The following is a 24,523-nucleotide window of genomic DNA, read 5'->3' as shown; positions in this document are numbered from 1 at the left end:
ACACCGTTACCATAGCAATGACAAGGCTAAGTTTACTTTAACTGAGAGGCACACAAAAGCGTTTGGTAGAGGGTTCCGGAAGGTCTGGCCTCCCAAGAGCTCCCGACTCACTCTCAAACGCAGCCCACACCCCTCAAAGTCGGGAGCGGAATGGCAGTGCCGAGTTGGCAACTCGTGCTGCCGCGTCATGCATTTGAAAGCACTCGGGACGTTCCGAGAGTCCCGAATCCCTCTCTCAAATGCATCCCAGGAGTGTTTCTAGGGGAGGCACTAATTTTATACGGATATTTGAATAGTACGGGGGTCCTGGGTCCCTAACCCCTGTACTATTTGAGGGACGACTGTAATCAACAAGTGCAAAGACCAACCCAAACTATTCTATAGAATTGTGAACGGCAAATTGAAGAATAGAGAAACAAGCGATAAACTGAAAATGGATGGAACTACATATGAGGACCCAGCAGAGATGGCAGAAGTGATGAATAACAGCTTCCATAGAGTTTTCACAAAAGAAGACGAATTTGTACAACCACCGCGCCAGGAAAGAGGAAGTGTTATGCAGGAGATACAGTTAACGATGCAGGAGGTCAAGGAAAGCTTGAACAAGCTGGATGTAAGAAAGGCGACAGGGCCGGATGGAGTATCAGGGTGGATCTTGAAAGAATGCAGTGAGCAACTTGCAGAGAAACTGCACTCCATAATGAGCGCCTCCCTGAGTGAAGGAAAGTACCACAAGATTGGAAGAGAGCAAACATAGTACAAATTTATAAAGGAGGAAAGAGAGAGGACCCATTAAATTACAGACCGGTATCACTCACTAGTGTGGTTGCGAAGATATGTGAGAGGCTGGTTAAAAACAGGTGGTCGGATTTTTTAGAAAGGGAGAGAATTATCTCAGATTGCCAGTTTGGATTCAGGAGAGGGAGATCTTGTGTCACCAACTTGTTGTGTTATTACTCAAGGGTGACAGATTTAATACAAGAGAGAGAAGGCTGGAGGGGATGGAGTGTACCTGGATTTGAAAAAGGCATTCGACAAAGTACCGCACAGAAGTCTAATTTGGAAAATTAAAAATAGGGGCGGAGTGGGTGATGAACTGATTAAATGGCTGGAGGACTTCCTAACTAACAGGGAAATGAGGACGATAATCAGGGACAAGGTTTCCAACTGGTGCCCTGTGATGAGTGGGGTCCCACAAGGTTCAGTGTTGGCACCAATAATATTTGCTGTTTATATAAATGATATGGTGGACGGAGTGACCAGCTATGTGAGTTTGTTTGCAGATGATGCAAACCTATTGAGACGAGTGAATAATGTGAAGGACTGTTAGGCACTGCAGAGGGACCTGGATAGAGCAACCTTGGGAAATGTACAATAATGGAGTTTGGCAGGAGTGGCAGAAAATGTGAATATGATTATAAGATGGGAAGTGAGATAATATGCAGAGGAGTGGAGGAAAAAGACTTGGGAGTGACTGTCTCAGAAAACATGTCACCGGACAAACACATCAATAGGATAACGGGACAAACTATGAACTTGCTGAGGAACATAAGGACGGCATTTGTGTATTTGGATGAGGAGATGATGAAGAAAATAATAGTTACAATGATAAGGCCGAGATTGGAGTATGTAGCAGTGGTCTGGTCACCTCACAAAAAGAACAACATGGAAGCTGGAAAGAGTGCAGAGAGTGGCAACTAAGATGGTACCGGAACTTCGAGATCGGACTTATGAGGAGAGACTCAATAGAATAGGGCTCACAACCCTGGAGAGAAGAAGAGAAAGAGGAGACCTGATAGCGGTGTACAGGGTGGCGAGCGGGATAGAGCATTTGGATAGAGAGGACCTGTGTGTGCGGAATGAGAGAGAAACAAGAGGACATGGAAAGAAGTCGAGGGCAGCCACATGTAGGTGAGATGTGAAAAAGTTTAGCTTCCCAAACAGAAGCATTGAGCTATGGAATAGACTGGAGGAGGTGGTTTGTGCAAGAAACATTCATGATTTTAAGGAATAGTTGGATAAGAACGGATATGGAGACGGGACAGCGCAAGCGTAGCTCTTTTCCCATATGTCACAACTAGGTAAATACACACACACACACACACACACACACAGGCTTTCAGCCTTTTACTCCATGAGATCTTTGCATATTGTCGGTGAATCAGTGGGATATTTTCCATGATCTTGCTTACGGTGTCCTTCCCTTCCCTCTCCTCCACTTTCCTCCACAAATCTATTTCTTTATCACAACTAACATAAGGAAATACAATTAAGCAGACACACGTCATCTATGAATAATGCAAATTTCTCTGTATATATATGCATACATCAAAATTATCAATTGATTTATGTTTCTTTATGTGCACCATTTAAATCTGCATGTTTTCATATATAATACATGATGATTATGTTGAGTTTATGGCTGAAAACGTGTTATATTCAACAGCGACATTTGAAATTTGGCGCGCGCGGCGATCCCGGATACGGTGTGGGGCGCTTTTTTGCCCAGCCGTAGTGAAGGGGTTAATATTGTATGTTGTGCTTGGAATATTCAATGATGTGAGAATTAGATTGAATGATGCAGAAGCTCACAGTGGTGTGTGAATACACATGTTTGAACTTTAAGAGAATTTTAGGTTTTATCTAAGGCTCAGTCATACTCCTGATCAAGTCATCTCAAATTAGAATTCGTGTGAAACATAAAGATCTTAGGTGAGGAATGATATTTTAAGACTCCATTATTCATTTAGAAAATATTTTACACAGAAGTAAGATGTATGCTTCATGCAAATGTAAGATTCAATATGTATAGGAATAATTATATTGGCAATAAGCTAGTCTCGGTACCAATGTAAAATCCCCACAGTTACAGCACCAAGACAGGACGCCCCAGTAATCACTAATGTAAAATATACTCTAACTCCAACCTCAGTTGTGGTTAAAAATCTAACACCAGTATTATTGCAGGGCAAGTGGACTTCTTCCTATTGCTGAACAGAGACATCCACCTAACATTGGCAAGACACTATTCCCTGGTTTTCCTCCTCTTCGCACATTTCCCTCGTTGGCAAAGCTTGACAGTGATGATGGTTCTCCTTCTGGGCTTTCAACTGTGTCAGCCATTGAAGGGAGAAGCATCAGTCCTTTTGGGAATAGGTAAGTGTTGCTTTACAACTTGACCATTGTATACCTCAGCACCATGTCATACAAAAAATCTAATACCATAGAGTAAAATAGTGTTTAGATGTGCATGAGTTTTTCTGAAACTTCCACAGAATGTTAATGCTTCTTAGATTTAATTTTGATAAAGTAAAGTGAAAATTGTTAACCTTTTTAGTTCAACAAGCCCGATTCTCCTCTATTTATTTGACCCTTTCGCTGCGGGACCCTTCTCTCACTGCTGACGAGCCTGAGCATTATAAGTTTTGAATCATTTTAAAATTTGAAACTTGCTTAATTGACAAAAATGAGTATTTTATGACAAAATTATGAGTGTCTGGAAGTTAAATAACAGTAAGATTAGCAATTACATTTATATATTTAACTCCAAAACATATATACACAATTTGACAGTATGCAAACTGCCAGATATACGATAGTACATCAAATTACCTCGACACTAGTAATAAGATACAGCACCTCTGGTAGTAGATCTAGTGCAGCAATTTGTATAATATGACAGCCTTTCCGTCATCAATAAAGACTGGGGTTCAGGACCTGTCCTCCTTACCATAAGCAGTTAAACGAACTGAGAGAGGATTTGAGGAGATTCATAAACATCATTGATAACTTGAAGAATTATATATTAGCTGGAGGGAAGCAATTAGGGTAGGCAGTGGCTGAGTGGTAGCATGCTGGGCCCACATTCACCGCATGATGGACGACGTGGGTTCGAATCCCCACGCTATCATTCGGATTTTTCAGTCACTGCCGAGTGGCTTAAAACTACCCACATGCTGTCCTGAAGACCACCCATCAACCCGGACTCTAGAGGAAACCGTCCAAGTGAATCAAAGAGGAGTTCCGGGGGCCAGCATGAACCAAGAGAAGATGGCGCCGCTATAAACACTTGCCTGCGCCACGATGGGCTGGGGCTGACTACAATCCAGGCCCCTCAAGAGAGCCTACCAGCGCTATAGGCGTTCACGTAAAAAAAAAAGTTAGAAAACTAAGGGAAGAAAATGAACAACTGAATAAAGGAAGTGCCAGAGATGATAGCACTGATGATAAGATAAAGGCAGTGGTCAAGGAAGAAATAACGAAAGTCAATCAATTGGGGGCATACACCGAGGGGCGCGTTGCTTCGCCCACCTTACGATGTCAAGTTCGGGGTCCCTCTGGGTGTCTCCATGCCGTCCCCCTTCCCAGCCTGAGTACTGTATTTTGCGGCGTATAATGCACACCTTTTTCACTTAAAAAATGCCAGAAAGTTACCCATGTGTGGTATATGCTGCAGGTATTTATTTTTCAACCAGTCTGCCTTTTTCCCCCTTAATTTTTGAAGTTTGCGTGGGGTTTTATGGGTCAGCGTGACTCCTAGACTGCCACACAATTTCTCCATGCCATTGTCACTGTTTCCATGACTGTAACAATAGCAGGAGAGTTTTTTGTATCTTCCGTGTCTGATTTCGTGCCTGAGTGTCCACAGCCAGTGACCTTGACTCCTCATAAGCCTCTTCTTGCTCCCAAAAGAGCTCTCAGTGTGAGTGCAATTGGGAGAGACCTGAAACTGATTTTTTGAAACATTGAAAGTGGTGTTAGTGCTTAGTGGTGAAGACAGTGACAGTGACATCAACAACATTGAACTCCAACCCCTCGTCTTATCAGGAAGGCTGAGCCCCATTATTGTGCAATCTTAGTTTGGTGGCCATCCTGTAGATCAATCTCATTATGGTGATGGTGGAAGTGATACTCAGGCCCCTGAGGATGCATCCCACCACCCTTCAGGGTTATTAATTTAAGAACATGAGGGTAATGAAGAGGGTTTGTAGTGGGGTCGAGTGCGAGGAGGGGGAGGGTGGCTGCCAACCACAACCTATGCAGTGCTGCGAACACAGGCTTATTCCGACTTAAAAGTTACTGTGCTTCACACATCACCATGGAAACACCTTATGATGTAGAGACTTTGGGTTTCAGGCAGACTGAAGAGGAAGGATGGATTAAGCAAATGCTCATAAGGTTAAAGCTACTGGCTTAGGTAGAGCCATAAAATTGATAATGGAAAGTGACCAATTTTCGGGAGAATGTCAGAACAATGCCGTACAGGGAGAACCGATTTCACGGTACAACCCCGCCCTTTAGGGGTTAACAGAAATTTTGGGAAATTGTACATCATCAGTCTTGCTTAACCGTACATTTCTAAGCATTTTAAGCACTGAATATTTTTTTTCAAAAAGTGTTGTCTTAAAGTTTAGGGTGCACGGTATACGCCGCAAAATATGGTACCTCCTGGCAGGATTTATAGACTTGCTCAAGCCATGAACTCCATGGGCATCCCCTTGGCCTCCTCCACTCAGGATTGTCTCTTACAGAGACAACCCAATGAGCTGGATCAGCTTCTGGGTAACCTGCTACGTCCCTGTATAGCCGAAGTTGGCGTTGACGGACTATGCAGGTAATATATGTTGACACTGTCATTCCAGCGATATTCCATAATTCTGTAGAAGAATTTATTACCAAAGGCATCAATCTGCCTCTCCAAGTCTCCATTTAGTGTCCATGTCTCACAGCCATAAAGTAAGACAGGGAGCACAAGGGACTTGAAGATCCAGATCTTTGTCCTTCTACACAGGTATCTACAATGCCATATACTCGTGCTGAGCGAGTCCATAACACCGAGATCCACCTTAACTCCTTGACTGTGGATTTACTATAAGAAGACATCACCAAGCTACAGGAATTGAACAAAGAGTGGCTTCTACAATTCAATGAAGAAAAATGTTGTCATGCACCTTGGGAGGGAAAATCCAGCATACCTGTACCACATTGGAAACACTTCGCTATCCACCACAGCGGCAGAGAAAGGCCTGTTACCAAGCTACCAGTGAAGGCAAAATCCATGCCAATCGCAGCAAACAGGTTAAGATTTCCTGGTGAGACTCGCCGTTGTTATGAACTACGCTATCAAGGTATGTGAAATTTTCCGAGATCTCAATGTCCTCTCCACACGCATGAACAGAATGTACTGTTTCATCTAGCAAGCCTCCAAAAACCTGTACCTTGGTCTTGGTCCAGGAGACCTGAAGTCCCTTCCTTAAAGATTTACCCCCATAATAGGGGGGGGGGGCGGGCAATTCAAGTCCCGGCGGGTGTAGGGATGCCTCCACCGCCGCCACAGCCACGGGTAACAGCCGGCGAGCAGCGACGGAGGCACGGGCTCTCCAGGCAGGCGCCCAGTAGACACCCGTAGCGGTGCATGGGCGAGCAGCCGACCGGTCGACTTGACTGCTGCGGGGGGCCCAAAGCGAGGATGACCAGGCGGGTCAACCACACCGCTGCAGAAGGACCCCCCAGCTGCTCGCCCGAGGAGTGCTGGCGTTCCACTGCCTGAAGTCCCAAGGTCTCCTGGTATCAAAAAGGGTAAGGGGAAATGGTGAAAGTGAGATGAATGTAGAAAACAAGATTAAGGAAATTGTTGATGTGGATAGAAATGTATGGGAAGAAAATGAAAAAGAAAAAGTTAGTTTCAAAGAAATTCTGTAACAACAAGAAAGGGAAAGAAAAGTAGAGATGGACACGAGGTTGTTCAAGTAATAAGAAAAAAGGAAGACTTGGTTAGAGAAATGGTAAAAAAGAAAAAGTGGGTGATAATCATGTGTCTTAACCCGGTAGCAGCGGGGATCATGTTTCTTAACCCCTTCGTGGTTACCTATGTTACAATGTGTGTACTCCCCATGGTCACGAAAAATGGAGAACAATTTTTTTGGCCTAATGAACCCAAAAATATCTCCACATAAAGAAAATAACATGGAAATTTCCTCCTTACGTTTTTTAAATGCCCCGCCGGCATTTAACTGGCACCTGTGGCGCGGCGCTGCCAGACGTAATCTCACCACTGAGATATTATTTTCAACTCTTCCTCTAACAATTGCTTTTCTTTTCCACAACACTGCATTCCCATGATATTGTATCACTATAAGAACATAATTATTCTCAAAATAGTAATTATGAATGGGAAATATAAAAAGGAAATGTGACATAACAATTGTTTCCTTTTGTACAACACTACATTCTTATGATAGTGTATGACTAGGCTATGAGAACACAATTTGTCTCAGATTATTCACAGATTCGTGAACATTGAACCTGATTACAAGCAAAACTTTCATCACCAAGTCGCTTTCTCAGCTACAAACAATCTTCGAGAGACAGAATTGCCCAGTGCAGTCGTGCAGGAACGCCTTGACCTTCTGTCACCCTCACTTTCACTTTTTTTATAAAGGGGGACCAGATGCCTTATCATTCTCTAGTAAGTCAACAAGGTATACACAATCATATGTGAAAATTTCATGCCAATCAGATAAATACAATTGGCAAGACAGGGATGAAATGGAAAAAAATCTTTAGGAGCCAATACCTCAAAAAATAGGTTTTTACACTTCAAAAAATTTCACAAAATTGGTAAAAAGTCTGACAGACTTTTGTTAGGTATCATTTAAAACTACAATTAAAGAATAATTTTTGCAATTGATAAAATTTAAAAAAAATGTCAAAAGAAAACGGGACAAAGTGGAGAAAATTATGAGTAACAAAAACAAACAAAGTTTATATGGTAAGTTTTTCAAAGTGATTAACTGAAAAATAAAGCCTGTGAAGCAAAAAAAAAAAAAAAAAAAAAAAATACTTTGAGTCCCTCCTAAACTTCACCCAAATTTAATGAAATTCACTGAGTATCATACCTTTACACCTACAAACATCATACAGTACTAAGATTTCAAAGCTATTGAACGTACCATATGCACAGGAGGACCCCTGTAGTCGCACTCTTTAAATGATTTCAAACTTTTAAACTTTTTTTATGCATTGTAACTTAAGGGCATTGTTCCAAAGTGCAAATGTAAATTTACAGATGAATTACAGAATGAATTCCTGAACTTTAAAGTTTTGTTTTTTTAAATGCCTCATTTAGCTACTGTAAGTCAATATATTAATACATTTGTGATGTTTTTCTGTTTTTTTAAAGCCCGCTCATGGAACATCTCACCAGCCACTTAGAGAAGACTATGATGACACAGCTAGAGAACATTGAGGATCGCGTTGCTGACTCCATCATAGCTAAACTTACAAAGAAGAAAGGAAGGCCAAAAAGGTTTGTCATTAAAATAAAATGAGTGTGAATATGTTACTCAACTAATTAGTAAAGAAAAAGAACTGTTTAACCCTTTCAGTCTGTGGGACATATATTCACGTCCTGGGCCCGGATCCAAGAAGCATTAGCGATCTCGCTAACTGAGATACCGATGTAAACATTCGTTAATGGCATCCAAATATGATGCCATTAACGAATGTTTACATCGGTATCTCAGTAAGCGAAATCGCTAACACTTCTTGGATCTAGGCCCAGGTCGCCAACCACTCCCATCCGGTGGACGTGTCTATACATCCTACTTGCTATGCACCACATACGGGACGTGTATATAAGTCCTGTTTAATTTTAGTTTGCCATAGCAGAGATACGTTTTCTGGGACATGGATGGTTTTAGAGAAAACAATATGGGTAACAAAATTATACAGTAGCGAAGAAGAAATTCAACTGTGAGAACTTTTGCAGACATCTTTATCTCACACACACACACACACACAAAGGGAGGAGGGGGGGTTGATAAATTAGGCCTATGTGAGTGAGTGAGTGAGTGAGTGAGTGAGTGAGTGAGTGAGTGAGTGAGTGAACGAACGAACGAACGAACGAACGAACGAACGAACGAACGAACCCGAAACTGCAACGTCACCAAAGTGCTTATCTCCCTCTTGCTTGTATTTTGATCTTTCCCATCTAATCTATGTGTGTATATATGTGTGTGTGTGGGAGAGAGAGAGAGAGAGAGATGCATGCTCTCTACCTCTCTCCCCCTCTCCCTCTCTCTCTCTCTCTCTCTCTCTCTCTCTCTCTCTCTCTCTCTCTCTCTCTCTCTCTCTCTCTCTCTCTCTCTCTCTATCTCTCTCTCTCTCTCTCTCTCTCTCTCTCTCTCTCGCTCTCTATCTCTCTCTCTCTCTCTCTCTCTCTCTCTCTCTCTCTCTCTCTCTCTCTCTCTCTCTCTCTCTCTCTCTCTCTCTCTCTCTCTCTCTCTCTCTCTCTCTCTCTCTCTCTCTTTCTCTCTCTCTCTCTCTCTCTCTCTCTCTCTCTCTCTCTCTCTCTCTCTCTCATACACTAACATAAGAAAAGAAAATTCAGCAGACACATGACACAAATTTCTCTGTATATTTATGCATACATCTCAAAATTATTAATTAATTTATGGTTCTTCATGTGCACCATTCAGTTTTGCATATTTTTATATATAATAAATGATGATTATGTTGAGTTTATGGCTTAAAACTTGTTATAATCAGAAGCAACATTTGAAATTTTGCGCGTGCGGCCATCCTGGATATGGGGCGGGGCGTGTTTTCGCCCGGCCGTAGTGAAAGAGTTAACTGATTCTTGGTCATCCTCTCTTAGTGGTTTTGGTGAAACTTTCGCAGATGCACTAGACATGTCGAAAGCTTTCAGTAGAGTCTGGCACAAGTCTTTGTTTTCTAAACTGCCCTCTTACAGTTCTATTCTTCTCTCTGTTCCTTTATCTCCAGTTTCCTTTCTGGCCATTCTATCTCCGCTGTGATAGACGGTCACTGTTCTTCCCCTTAAACCTATCAGCAGTGATGTTCCGCCTTGCCGTTCTGGGTTCACAACCCTGTGTTTTCAGCACGCCGCTTGCCTGCCCGGTGTTGGTGTGTTGTGGGGGGCGGCGTAACAGTAGACTGATTATTGTATGACATGGATGTCACCAGATTGAAGAGGCTAATCTCAATTTAGTGAACTATTTCTCTAAATCACAGTTTAGTTAACTTTTTCACTAATTTGAGTGAAAATAATGGAAAATTTATTTGTGTTAAATCAAATCCACCAGATTCCACTAAATGAAGTAGTTACTTCAACTTTATCAAAAGAAAAACCTTCTTAGCAGTGTTATTTTGTGGGGTAATATATAAAGATTTTTATTAAATCATGTTGGAAGTTATGATTTTAATGATAATATCTTGAATTGCAGAAAAGAAAAGAAAATGAGAGGTAAATCCATGTGTTCTACTCCAACTGGGATTGACACCAGCTCAGGGACAGATGGAGAGTCTTCTAGAGGCAACATTTTGGAAGAAACTTTTGCTCATGCCTTTGGAAAGAATAAAATTCAGAATGTCGTACAAGAGGCACTTACAAATGCTCTTGGACATTTCATGAATATTCCAGCACAGGCTTCAAACAAGGTACGTGTTTATTGGTGCAGAGGAATAAAGGGAAGCTGTAACTGATATACAAATGGAGAGAAAGTAAGGATGGATGCAGCATTTATTAGGGTGTAAGTCTTGAATGTGCTGAGGAAGGAATGTAAAAGGCTTTTTATTGAGTGGTGACTTTGGGAATAATACGTAAGGAACGAAGAGGGTACAGAAAGAGAATGTTGAAATGACAGTTTGAAAGAAAAGTATGTATGGAAAGACTTGAAAGCTATATGCTTCATGAATTCATGAGTAGAAATTATAGAGTTAGCGTAGAGTGAAGTTTTGTGGTATGGGTACGTGCATACCAGAAATAACAAAAGTTCATTGACAATGGAGTCTTTTTACAAGTGTTTTGAAACTACAGTACCCTCCCGAGTTTCGTGCTTCCTTTGTTCTGTAGGTATAGCGCTTAACTCGCGGATTGCAAAACTCGGGGTATTGAAAATACTGAAAAATTGCTTATTTGTTCTGGCCCGTAGAGAAGCTGACTTTTTATCCCACTTTACACCCTTGTTATCTCAAAATATGTACTGTGTAAAAAGGAAGAAAATGTGAAGAGAGAACAGGTCGTTATGAAGCTGCAGCTGACAGTTCTGAAAATACGCTTGTGATTGGCCAAGTCCGATGACATCATCGACGGCGCTCATCCAGTCAGTGGCCTCTAACTATGATGAAACAAAAGCTTTGTGAATCTGAAGTCGACGTTGATAGTTAAATCATTAGTTCGTAGCTTTTACCTCACGCCATTAGCACACATCTCTGTGAATCTCACCCCAGCACGTGTGAACACTGTCACCCAACCGCTAGTTTCTCGAGAATTTTGTACAGAGATTCAAAGTTGGCTGCATTTCATGGGAAACTCATCAAAATTCTAGTCAGAAACTCAGTCACCAGCATGTCGGTTATTTTCTTGTGAGGTCGGTAAGTTGTGGTCACAAGAAGAAGAAGAAGAAGAGTGTATCAGCTGATCGGTTGAGTAGCTATCTGCATGTTTATTCCAGTACCACAATAAGTTCCACAAAGCTAGATAAGCTTGGAGTAACCAGGTTGAGCAGGTCTTGGACTTGAGTCTTGTCCAAGCATAGCCACTGCCTCATCGTGTCAGGGTCCTCATTGCTAAGTTCTTGTAGCACTTAACGGTAGCAAGCTGTAACACTCTCCCTTTGTCTCTGAGCTAACCACTCACAAACCAACAAATGCTTTCTTTTAGTTTTTTTTGTTTCTTCAGCAAACACCACAAAGCAAACTCTGCAATGTCTGGATCCATTGTTTGTTTTGCTTTTCAGCTGATATATCCCAGAATGCAACAGTCCGCTCTGTGACCAAACTTGATAAATTCGAGGCAGAAATTTGTCGTGAGATAGTTTCGGTGGGAATTTTTCAAGAAACTAGCTTGTGTGACGCGCCTTTATGCTGCTGGTGTCACACTGGGCCTTTTTCCTCCAACCGCATTGGCGATAGGGGCAACTGCCAACTCCAACTTTTCTGGGTCGGTTGTCTGTATTCACAACATAAACTTAGCAGTCACCCTGTATCGATTAAATAGTAAACAAGGCAGTTCAACTAGTCTACTTTACGAGTTTCCTCATATGCCATTTTCTACTGCTCCTCACTTCTCAGCCACTGCCGTCGTCTGTTTGTTTACATACATTTACATACGGGTGTCAAAATGGATAGATGAGTGAATTTGCCTTCTGTATAATGGTTTAATTCTCTGTTCCCTTTGTGAAATCTCCTTGTGTGAGTGACTGGAAGAAAATTTCTCGGTTCCCCTCATCAATTTCTTTGTAGCAACATAAATATCTCTCCCTTTTCTTAGATGTAATCCTCAACTGTATAACTTTTCTCCAGTGGTTTTCCGACCACAGGATGCCCTTACATGTAGGGGAAGGCCTATCTAGATGAGTAACCAATGCACTCAGTCACCCAAAGCTGTATCCTTTAATCCTTCCTCTGGAATAATTCTTCTCTTCATTGGATGTGGCAAGCCCCAAAGACAAGTTGGGATGCTCTTATCCTGACCCCTCTCATGTTTTCCATGTGTGCCTGGCCCAGGGTGTTATTGACTCGCTCAATTAGAGTATATGGCGTTGTCGATATTTATGCAGGTGGACAAAGATTCAAATCTTTAACACGTTACCTGCATCTTGGTCCACCAGTGTACCTCTAACTACATTCCTTTATGGGGAGTTGGTACAATGGTGGTGCATGATGAGTAAACAGGAGTATATATTTAAAGTCATTTTTCTCCTTTGTAAATATTGATTGGACATGTTTTTGACGTAAGTGGAAAATGAAACACAGTAAGATGTAATTTAATTTATTTTCAAAGCAATATGTTAAGACTCCAGAACTTAATATTAAGTTTATTTCTCATAGGAAAAAATAAGAAATAATAATAAAAGAAAATACAATCTGCTGTGCAGAACTAGAGTTGTGAAATTGAAAACCATCTATACTGGTAAAAAAAATATATATGAGAAAATGTAATATAATCAAATTTCTAGGAACTTGTATTTATACTTGAAGAAAATTAGTATGATTACTGTAATTCCTTTGAAAAATGCCACACATTGTTTTTCAGTATGGAAGCTTTCATTATTCTTAGTACTAAAATTAACATTTTAGTGAAAGAAACAAATCTCTGAAGTTTTTAGAAATATGCACATGACACAGAAATCCTTTCAATAATAATGAAATAAATACAGCTTCACAAAACAATAATCTTGAATACAGTAACATACTGTATAGTGTATAACATTGTTTTCCTTATAGTGAAAAGAAAGTATTGCTTCTCAGCAAAACATGTAATATAGAGGGTGGCTTATCTTCACACTCAGAACAGAATGTGTTTACTCCTCTAGCTTTATATTTTCTAGCTACCTTGAATCTCTCAGAAAGAAGATTTTTTCATAGCAGCCAAGACATCATTTTCTTGTATCTCTCTTAGGTCCAGCTTTCTCAGTCAGTATATGAGGGCTCCTTTTTCCTGATGTGACTCCAGGACTTTTCCCAGGTCTAATGTCCTCAGCTTCATATCCAATGAGTGAATACACTAAAGCCTCTTGAAATTGTAGCTGATTCATCTTAGCCCTAGGGAAGTACTGACAATGGAGAGGAGAACCCATGCATTCACAATAGTCCAGCAATCAGTTCAAAGGCCAATTTCCTGTACCATTTTTTGCTTTTTCTCAGTGGTCTGCTGTAGAAATAGTGAAAGAAGTAGAAGTAGTAGTGTATGAGTTTGCTATCCTCAACGACCTAGAGCAGTTGGTCCAGCACCCTACACGTATTCCTGACCGTCTTGGAGACCGGCCCAACATTCTAGACCTCTTCCTTACCTCAAACCCTTCTGCTTATTCTGTCAAACTGTTCTCTCCGTTGGGCTCCTCCGATCACAATCTTATTTCTGCATCTTGTCCTATCGCTCCTGTACACCCTCTGGACCCACAAGAGCGATGCTTCTGGCATTTTGCTTCAGCTCGGTGGGACGACCTGAGGATGTACTTTTCCGATTTCCCGTGGAATGATTATTGCTTCCAGGATAGAGACCCCTCTGTGTGTGCTCAGCGCATCACAGAGGTGATTGTCTCTGGAATGGAGGCATACATTCCTCGTTCTTTCTCTACTCCTCACGCTAAAAAGCCTTGGTTTAATCACACTTGTTCTCGTGCTGTCAATGATAGAGAGGCAGCTCACAAAAGGTACCAGAGCCTTCAAACTAATGCTAATTATGAACTTTACATTTCTGCCCAAAATCGTGCCAAATCTATTCTCCAAGTAACCAAAAATTCTTTCATTAATAGAAAATGCCAAAACCTTGCTTTCTCTAACTCTTCCCGTGACTTCTGGCATCTAGCCAAAAACATCTCCTCCAACTTCACTTCTTCATCTTTCCCTCCACTCCTCAGTCCTGATGGCAACACTGCCATCTCATCTATCTCTAAGGCTGAACTCTTCTCTCAAACTTTTTCTAAAAACTCCACTCTGGACGATTCTGGGCATATTCCTCCTACTCATCCCCCCTCTGACTCCTTTATGCCTGTTATAAAGATTCTTCAAAATGATGTTTTCTATGCCCTCTCTGGCCTCAATCCTCAGAAGGCTTATGGACCTGATGGAGTGCCTCCTATTGTCCTTAAAAACTGTGCCTCCGTGCTGTCACCCTGCCTGGTCAAACTCTTTTGCCTCTGCCTGTCAACATCTACCTTTCCTTCTTGCTGGAAGTATGCCTTCATACAGCCTGTGCCTAAGAAGGGTGACCGCTCCAATCCCTCAAACTACCGTCCTATAGCTTTACTTTCTTGTCTATCTAAAGCTTTTGAATCAATCCTTAACCGGAAGATTCTAAAGCACCTTTCCACTTCTGACCTTCTATCTGATCGCCAGTATGGGTTCCGCAAGGGGCGTTCTACTGGTGATCTCCTAGCCTTCTTAACTGACTCTTGGTCATCCTCTCTTAGCCGTTTCGGTGAAACCTTTGCTATTGCGCTGGACATATCAAAAGCTTTTGATAGGGTCTGGCACAAATCTTTGCTTTCCAAACTACCCTCCCACGGTTTCTATCCTTCTCTCTGTACCTTTATCTCCAGTTTCCTTTCTGACCGTTCTATTTCTGCCGTGGTAGACGGTCACTGTTCTTCCCCTAAATCTATTAACAGTGGTGTCCCACAGGGTTCTGTCCTATCTCCCACTCTTTTTCTGTTGTTCATTGATGATCTTCTTTCCAAAAAGAACTGTTCTATCCATTCCTACGCCGATGATTCCACTCTGCATTACTCAACTTCTTTTAATAGAAGACCCACCCTACAGGAACTTAACGACTCAAGGCTGGAGGCTGCAGAACGCTTAGCCTCAGACCTTACTATTATTTCCGATTGGGGCAAGAGGAACCTGGTGTCCTTCAACGCCTCAAAAACACAGTTTCTCCACCTATCCACTCGACACAATCTTCCAAACAACTATCCCCTATTCTTTGACAACACCCAGCTATCACCTTCCTCAACACTAAACATCCTCGGTCTATCCTTAACTCAAAATCTCAAATGGAAACTTCATATCTCATCTCTTACTAAATCAGCTTCCTCAAGGCTGGGCGTTCTGTACCGTCTCCGCCAGTTCTTCTCCCCTGCACAGTTGCTGTCCATATACAGGGGCCTTGTCTGCCCTCGTATGGAGTATGCATCTCATGTGTGGGGGGGCTCCACTCACACAGCTCATCTGGACAGAGTGGAGGCTAAGGCTCTTCATCTCATCAGCTCTCCTCCTCATACTGATAGTCTTCTACCTCTTAAATTCCGCCGCAATGTTGCCTCTCTTTCTATCTTCTATCGATATTTCCACGCTGACTGCTCTTCTGAACTTGCTAACTGCATGTCTCCCCCCCTCCTGCGGCCCTGCTGCACTCGACTTTCTACTCATGCTCATCCCTATACTGTCCAAACCCCTTATGCAAGAGTTAACCAGCATCTTCACTCTTTCATCCCTCACGCTGGTAAACTCTGGAACAATCTTCCTTCATCTGTATTTCCTCCTGCCTATGACTTGAACTCTTTCAAGAGGAGGGTATCAGGACATCTCTCCTCCTGTATTTGATCTTGCTTTTGGCCACCTCTTTTGTTTCTTTTTTGGGAGCAGCGAGTAGCGGGTTTTTTTTTATTATTATTTTTTTTTTTTTTTTTTTTGTGTGTGTGCCCTTGAGCTGCCTCCTTTGTTAAAAAAAAAAAAAAAAAAAAAAAGAGTGGTTTGGTATGGGTGCAACAGCAAAAGAAGTGGAGTGTGGAGTGGTGGATTGGGTGAAGCGTGGTGCATTAAGGTGGGTTGGACATGTGATGAGAATGGGGGAGAATGAATTCATGAAGAGAGTGTATGAGGGAAGGATTGAGGGAGGGAGTGTCAGGGGAAGACCACCTGTGAAGTGGATCAATAGGGTGAGTGAGTATTGGAGCGATAGAGTCGAAAGTAGCAGGATTGAATGTGCTGAGAGGGAGTGCCAGAACAGGGAGAGATGGAGACACTTCTGCCACGGCCACCCCCTGGAGGGAAGTTCCCGCAAGGGAGCAAGGCGTCAGAGATAAAGATAGATAGATAGACTGTAGTAGGCTGTGTACTGGTCAGAGACATCCATACCTTTCTTTGCCCTGTTGTATGCCATTGCACTTTCTGGTTTGAAAACCTCTTCTTTATGTCTGTTTGTCTTGCACTGGGAACTAATTGATCACTGTTCAGGCAGAGTTGAGATAGAACATTTCTTTTATCCCTCCATTTGAAAACTTTCACACCCTTGCTGTTTTCCTATCCTTTCATTTCATTCTATTTTACTTCACTTTCAGTAACTTCCTTGGGAAGGTATTTTCTTATCCTCTTTTGGGTTCCACAAAGGTAAGTTTTCTTATCCAATAGGTACTCTGCTAATGTCACTAAACAATAGTAGTTATCAGCATAAAGAGTGGCGCCCTGGTTAAATAGCTCTTCACTAAGTTCTACTGTTAGGCTTTCTGTGGAGTTTAGCCCCTGACTTCTTTTTTTTTTGACTTCCTGTATGAATCTTGAAATTCCATGTATACCCACTTGGAGTACCTACCTTGTACAACTTGAAGCCATATTTATGTGTTTTCCCAGGAAGATACTGCCTTACATTAACCTGGAAACAGTGACGGGCCAGATTTGTGGCTTTACCATGTAGCAGCGACAGGCCAAATTTGTGCCATGATATAAACCCCCCCAAAAAAATAGATGATACATAAACTGATCACAAATGCTTTGATATATATTATGAAATGGTTTGTGTGAGTGATGATTTTTTCTCATTTTTCTCGCTTAGAGGGACCATTAAGAAACATGATCCCCGCTGCTACTGGGTTAATTCTGCCCCTGAAGGGAACCATACTCTCATTAATCACAAAATTGGAGCCTGGCTCATAAACAGCCTGACAATGGTCCCTAATGGCGGTGACCAAGGGTCTCAATTTGAATAATGGATCAGGTGGATCATCAACATCAGTATTATCCCTGAAATGTATACACCTAAAAAGAATTCCAAACTTCTCTCTTGTCATCACACTGCTAACATAAGAATCAGAATACAGCTTTGTTCTTACTCCAACAGGAAGAAATTTCTGGCAAAGCAACAATTCCCATGAATACAATTATACCAATGAACTTATTTATTTCATTCCTAGTCTTGGGTTTCCATGAAATAAGCCGTGACCTTGTCAGTGGTGCTTCATTTATTTTTTGTTGGGCGTATATATTTGTCTGAGTAACTATTGTGTCCAAAAGTGCATCAGCTTTGAATAATTTATACATATCAGTTGGCTCTGGTTTGCCTGTGACTGAGTTTATTTGAGGCAAAATAACCAGCTCTTTACCACTAAAGGTATAAACAGGCCCCCATCCCTGTATGGGTGCAAGACTAGTAACAGGTGCAGAATCATCATCTTCTGTCTCTCCTTCTGCTTCATCACTTTCTTCATTGCTACTTGAGTTGCTAGCATTGGAGGGAATGAAATCTTCATCAGAGCTTTCTTGTTACGACTACCGTAGAATGACGAGGGATCCATTTTCTGCATACAAAAAATACGCAAAGATGTTAACAAATCACCTTAAGGAAAGAAAATCATTGCATAGTATTTCCATATTATGATCAATTATATACACAACTAATTGACAACATGCAATATATATGCACTTATTGCCATTTATTAACTTAAAATTCAGTGGTACTCGAGTGGCGCAAGATGCAACAGAAGAATAACATATTCCAGTATGGCGAATTGGGCTGCTGGTGGTACACTGTGTGAGTTGTACACTGGTAGCCCAGCACACGGTAGAAGAAGAAAATATTGTTATACCGCATGTTGGCCATCGGTGAGACATCATTTTTATGAAAGCATACGAGTTGTTGAGACAGAGAGAATTACATACATGTTTTCTCCGTGATAGCTCTACTGCGACTGGCGTGAGAGCGTTCTGAAGGTTGCTGCAACAGAGGCAAATCTTGTTGTTGCCATAACGTGGGTAATGTGTTAAGGGGAGCGTCCGCCGTTAGTATTTCCAAAAACGGAAAAACTGAAAAAATTCACACGTCTTCATACACGCCTCGGCCAGCTTGTGGCAAAATGTTATGAAGAAATAAGCAAAAATGACAGTTATGGCTGAATCCCCTCGCCCTCTCCCGCTCGTCACTTACATCACTATAAAACACTTGCCTGCGCCATGACAGGCTGGGGCCGACTACCATTAAGGCCCCTCAGGAAAGTCTACCGGTGCTGTAGGCTAGCACGTAAAAAAAAAAAAAGCTGTATTCATACACAGGTGCATACATCGTCATGTTTCAGCATAGAAAATAACCCAAAAGAATATTTGTATGGCATATTGAGGCAAACTAGCATCTGTGATGGCCTTGAAGGCAGCTGAGTTGACACATACATCAGTCACCCCAGAGGAGCCAGAGATAAGTTTCACATGTCGGCTTAATTTCCAAGAAAAAGACACCATCAGACACATGAAATCCTTCTAAACAAAGAAAAAACTGGAATTCAGTAAAAAATACCAACTGGGAAGGCATCTAGGTTTAAAGGACGAACTCTATAACTCCGCGGACTTTAACTCTTCTATTTAGAAAACGGGATTATTTCAGTTTTTCTGCAATAATTTCGCCGCTATTTGACCAGTTTTAATAAAAAATTACATCATTGGAAAGAGGAGCTAAAGCGCAAGGCTTTCATCCAAAGTTTTCTTTTAAAATAAGCGACAATTGTCAGAAAAAAATGAATATCGCTAAATACACCAACAAAATTGAAAAAAATTCTCATCGTTTAACAAAAGCAAAATTGAAAGATTTGCTTGGATGGATATTTTGGATTCTGCTTTCAAGTTTCTTTGGTAATTTTTTCAGCATCGTAGGTCATTAGATGACAGAAATATTGAGAGTTGAGTTTTGTTAAAAGATTAATTTTATTTTTTCCTGTTATTATGTATCGACTTACAGATCTGAAAATAAGCGTATATTACTTCACCATAAGCATACATTTCACATGAATATAATCAGGATCATGTGTTCATGATTAAAGACATGGCGAATGCTCCCCTTAAGTTGCTTATGCTCCCTGTCTTACTTTATGGCTATGAGACATGGACACTGAATAGCGACTTGGAGAGGCATGTCAATGTCTTTGGTACCAAGTGCCTTCACAGGATTATGGGGTATTGCTGGAATGACCTCATATTGAACCATCAACTACATGATGAAACTGAATTGAGGCCTGTTACCAACTTAGTCTGTGAATGCCAACCCTGTCTATATGGGCACTTAGTATGCCTCTCATACAGGGTTCCTGCTCATAGGGATGTTTCTGTACAAGACAACCCTGAGTGGAGGAAACCAAGAGGGTGCCCAGGTAACTCATGGCTGGGGTAAATCGAATGAGCCTGCCAAGTTGGATTTGGGATGGATAAGGATATTTGATAATGGAATGGATAATGATGGAAGAGAAGATGGCACCACTAGAAACACTTGCCTGCGCCATGACAGGCTGGGGCCGAACACCATCCAGGCCCCTCAAGCAAGCCTACTGGCGCTCTAGGCATAGATGTAAAAAAAAAAAAAAAAAAAAAAAAAAAAAAAAAAAAAAAAAGGCAGCCGCACGGGAACTTGCTCAGGTGGACCATTGGGAGTGGAGGCAATGACTGAGTGAAGCACTGCACCCTGGACGTGTGATCTCAGTTAGTTAGTTCATAGAAAGAGATATACATCAGGTATTTGTTATATGCGAGGGTTACATTCTGCAAAAAGCTCCCATAATGTGAATTCGCATATATCGAACCTAACATCCCATTAATTATAGGGGGTTATGTTCCACGACACGTTTTCGAAGCCTCTAAATATTTATTCCGGCACCGTTTCACAATTATAAAACACTAAAGCACTAAAGATTGCTTCCGGGGAGACACTCCCAAAGTCTACGATTTAAGCTGATAATTAGCTACCTGAGGATTAACTTCAGGATCAGAGGGAGGAAAAGGTTAATTATAGGCGAGGAAAACGAATACTTGGCACATTTAGGTTAGTCGCATATGAGCGAATTTGCATATATCAAATACCTGGTGTATTAGTAAATTTGCATGGTATGATATGCACCCGAAACCTTAAAAGAAAATAATAACTTGTTATACCTAGTTATTATCTTGGATGTGCTGGACAAAGTTTGGTGAAAGTCCTAGTGAGGTATTGAATATTGGGGATCGCCAGACCAAGTATTGTAAACATCAGTGAATAGGTCGTGACAATAATTTTTTTAAATACTTGTCCAAAAAAAATGATGTGTTGCATTGGTCACAAGGCCATTGTATGTATTACTGAAGCACTTGAGGTTGAGGAACTACAGTACCACCAAACCCTTACCTAAGTATCCAGAACTAATGGGAGTTATACTACTTTTGTATAATAGTTTCGTCAGACCTCATTTGGAGTATGCTGTGCAGTTTTGGTCTCCCCAGCATGCGAAAGACATTGCTAAATTAGAAGGTGTTCAGTGTAGAGCAACCAAGATGATTCCTTCATTACAAAACAAACCCTTCGAGGAAAGGCTGTCACATCTAAACCTGTTTTCTCTTGAAAAATGCCGCCTCAGAGGAAAACAGATTGAGTACTTTAAAATACTTAACGGTTCTACCAACGTGGATCCGACCAAGCTGTTTGTGATGGATGATTCGATGCGAACGAGAAATAATGGCGCTAAACTTAAATGTAGACAAGTTCATTCATATTAAGAACATAAGAACATAAGAACATAGGAGTCTGCAAGAAGCCAGTAGGCCTGTACGAGGCAGCTCCTCTGAACCTAAGCTCCCGTGTATCTAACCCCACCTAATATCGCTGTCCATGAATTTATCTAATCTATTTTTGAATGTGACAATTGTATTGGCACTCACCACATGACTGCTAAGCCTATTCCACTCATCCACCACCCTGTTTGTAAACCAATTTTTCTCTGTGTCCCTGTTGAATCTGAATTTATCCAGTTTAAACCCATTACTTCATGTCCTACCCAGTTCTCTTACCAACAAAACCTTATGAATATCTCCCTTATTAAAACCCTTCATCCATTTATAAACCTCGATCATGTCTCCACGCACCCTTCGCCTTTCTAGAGAATGCAAGTTTAACTGTTTGAGTCTTTCCTCGTATGGCAAGTTTTTCAGCCCCTGAATCATCTTAGTCATCCTCCTCTGCACCGATTCTAACTTTTTGATATCCATTCTATAGTAAGGTGACCAGAACTGAACCGCATAGTCAAGATGAGGTCTAACTAATGCTAAACATAGTTTGATGAAGACTTTGGCGCTTCTGTTGCTTACGCTCCTTGAAATAAATCCCAGTACCCTATTTGCTCGATTTCTAGCTTGAATGCATTGTGCCCTTGGACGGAGATCAGAGCTCACTAAGACCCCTAAATCCCTCTCGCACCCAGACCTGCTTATGAGAGTGTCCTTTAAGCAATAGTTATGTGAGGGGTTGTTCCTACCTACACTCAGAATACCGCACTTCCCTACATTGAACTCCATCTGCCATTTATCCGCCCAGTCATACAATCTGTTTAGTTCACCCTGGAGAATACCAGCGTCATGATCTGACTCAATTACTCTACCAATCTTGGTATCATCTGCAAACTTACTGACATCACTACTAATTCCTGTATCTAAGCCATTGATATAAATAATAGAAAAAAGTGGACCTAATACCGAACCTTGTGGGACCCCACTCGTAACACATCCCCAGTCAGATCTTTTACCATTGATTTGCACTCTTTGCTTCCTATTGCTAAGCCACGCCTTGACCCAGTTCAGAACTTTACTCTCTACTCCGTGAGCCTGTAATTTAAGCAACAGTCATTGGTGAGGAACTTTGTCAAACGCTTTACTAAAATCAAGATAGATTACATCATAATTTTCATCTCTGTCTACCGCCTCAAATACCTTATTGTAGAAGGACAAGAGATTGGTGAGGCATGACCTACCTTTTGTGAACCCATGCTGCGAGTCGTGAATTAAGCTTACTATGTTTCTCTAGATGCTCAAAATTGCTCTAGATTGCACAAAATTCTTCTTCACTAATGCTGTTGTTCGAGATTGAAACAGATTACCACCATCAGTGGTGCAGTTTTACTTGATTGCATCATTTAAGAATAATCTTGACCACTATCTCCTCCATCTAAATGTTCACTAGGTCAGTTTCAACCCCATGGTGGCTGCATAACAACTGTCACTTAGGTTTAGGACAGACCACCTAGTTTGGGCCTTAGGGCCTGTGTGGTCTGGTTATCTATGTAATTCTATGTAATTTTTCTAAACCTTTCAATCCTCCACTAAATTAATCTTAATCCTCTTCCATTTCCTCTTAAGAGGTTTAGAAGAGGATTAAGAGGTTTAGAAGAGGACTAACCCTTTCCATACGGTGACGCCGTCAGGCGCCAACATCGGCGTCGCCGGAGTGAAGGGGTTTAACTGGATGCAAAAATAATGAACATACAATCATAGTTAGATGTCAATGGAAATTTTTTGCTTCTAGTTGACAGAATTATGTGGATCTGACATTGCCAAGTTAAGTAGGGATAGTGAGTTTTAAACATGAAATTGTAATATGCTTGTAGGAAAATCTAACCTCAACTTTCGAGGTTAATGCTAATCACCGATTAAAATCAAAGGACATGAATTTACCTGAAGTACTCCCTTACTCCTATCTTAAGCTAAGACAAAAATAGAATTGGCCAAATCTAATCTGCCACTTAGCTGGGTATTTTGGAGGTTCGGTAGACGATGTAGTGGAGGTAATCATAGAATTGAATGAGGGCAAAACTGCTCAGTCTGGTGCACTGGATTCCTCATGGTGAAGGGGGCTTCGTGGTGCAGTGGTTAGCACACTCGGCTTACAACCAAGAGAGCCCGGGTTCGATTCCTGGGCGGAGTGGGAAAAAATGGGCGGCTTTTCCGATACCCTACGCCCCTGTCCACCCAGCAATGAATGGGTACCAGGTATTAATCGGGGGTTGTGTCCCGTCTCCTGGGATTTGTTCTCTTCTATAATTCCTTCCCCCTCCTGTCTCTCTCCGGCATATGACCACAGATGTTGCGCCAACTAAACGAAACTTTCCAACTTTTCCTCATAGTGAGTAAGCTTGGTGCGAGTACTCAGACTTGGTCTGGGTATTTGATGCTAACAGCCAGCTTTTCTTTCGGGGGTTTTCTCAAGTTATGAGAAGTCTAGTGGTGCGGATAAGGTGTACTTCATATGGAATCTGGTAATCAAGAGAGCCAGGGGCTGAGTATCCTGCCTCTCACATTAACAACGGTTGTCACTTCGGCAACTGAATCTCTTCACACCGCTTCTTATAATTTTTTGTAGTATTAACTACTACCACTTGTTGCTTAATTCTAACTGGATTGCATTAGATTAATAATGACAAAATATACAATATATACAGACAGAATAATTCCCATTGCTACTTTCAGTAGATTTTCATTACATACTCATGATATCCATAGACCATTGGTAAAAAGGACAAAATAGTACCTTGAAAAGTATGTTTAACCCCTTCACTACGGCCGGGCCAAGACAGCGCCCCATGCCATATCCGAGATCACCGCACGCACCAAATTTCAAGTGTCGCTATTGAATATAACAAGTTTTCAGCCATAAACTCAACATAATCATTACGTATTATATATGAAAACATGCAGAATTAAATGGTACAAATAAAGAAACATAAATTAATTGATAATGTTGAGATGTAATCATAAATATAGATAAAATAACTCATATATTGGCTAAAGCAAGCCAGGATGCAGTATGTGCATCCTCGGATATGGTAAGGGGCACGCAAGGATGTAAAGTACGTGTGCTTGTGTTGAAGGGGTCAACAATTTTTTTTTTGAATCTTTTGCAAATTAGCTTGAACTTTTCAGATTACTCCTGAAGCTTTGCCTAATATATATATATATAGCATCATCATATGGTGACATCTGGCTGAAATGGGCCAATATGATC

At 41.3% G+C, this 24,523-nt stretch overlaps 1 protein-coding gene across 1 annotated transcript in view; it reads left to right on the top strand.

Annotated features, from left to right (window-relative positions):
* The window catches only part of LOC127005782 (kinesin-related protein 1-like), a 108,974-nt gene that overhangs the window by 54,634 nt on the left and 29,817 nt on the right, over nt 1–24,523 (top strand). The window contains exons 9-11 of the mRNA XM_050874884.1: nt 2,968–3,156; nt 8,183–8,308; nt 10,248–10,461. Coding sequence (XP_050730841.1) covers nt 2,968–3,156; nt 8,183–8,308; nt 10,248–10,461 — 529 coding nt within the window. The remainder of the gene's footprint in view (nt 1–2,967; nt 3,157–8,182; nt 8,309–10,247; nt 10,462–24,523) is intronic.

Source organism: Eriocheir sinensis, chromosome 31 (assembly GCF_024679095.1).
Source record: "Eriocheir sinensis breed Jianghai 21 chromosome 31, ASM2467909v1, whole genome shotgun sequence".
Lineage (NCBI taxonomy): Eukaryota > Metazoa > Arthropoda > Malacostraca > Decapoda > Varunidae > Eriocheir > Eriocheir sinensis.
Note: the sequence above shows the minus strand (reverse complement) of the source record. Positions and strands in the feature narration are given on the sequence as shown.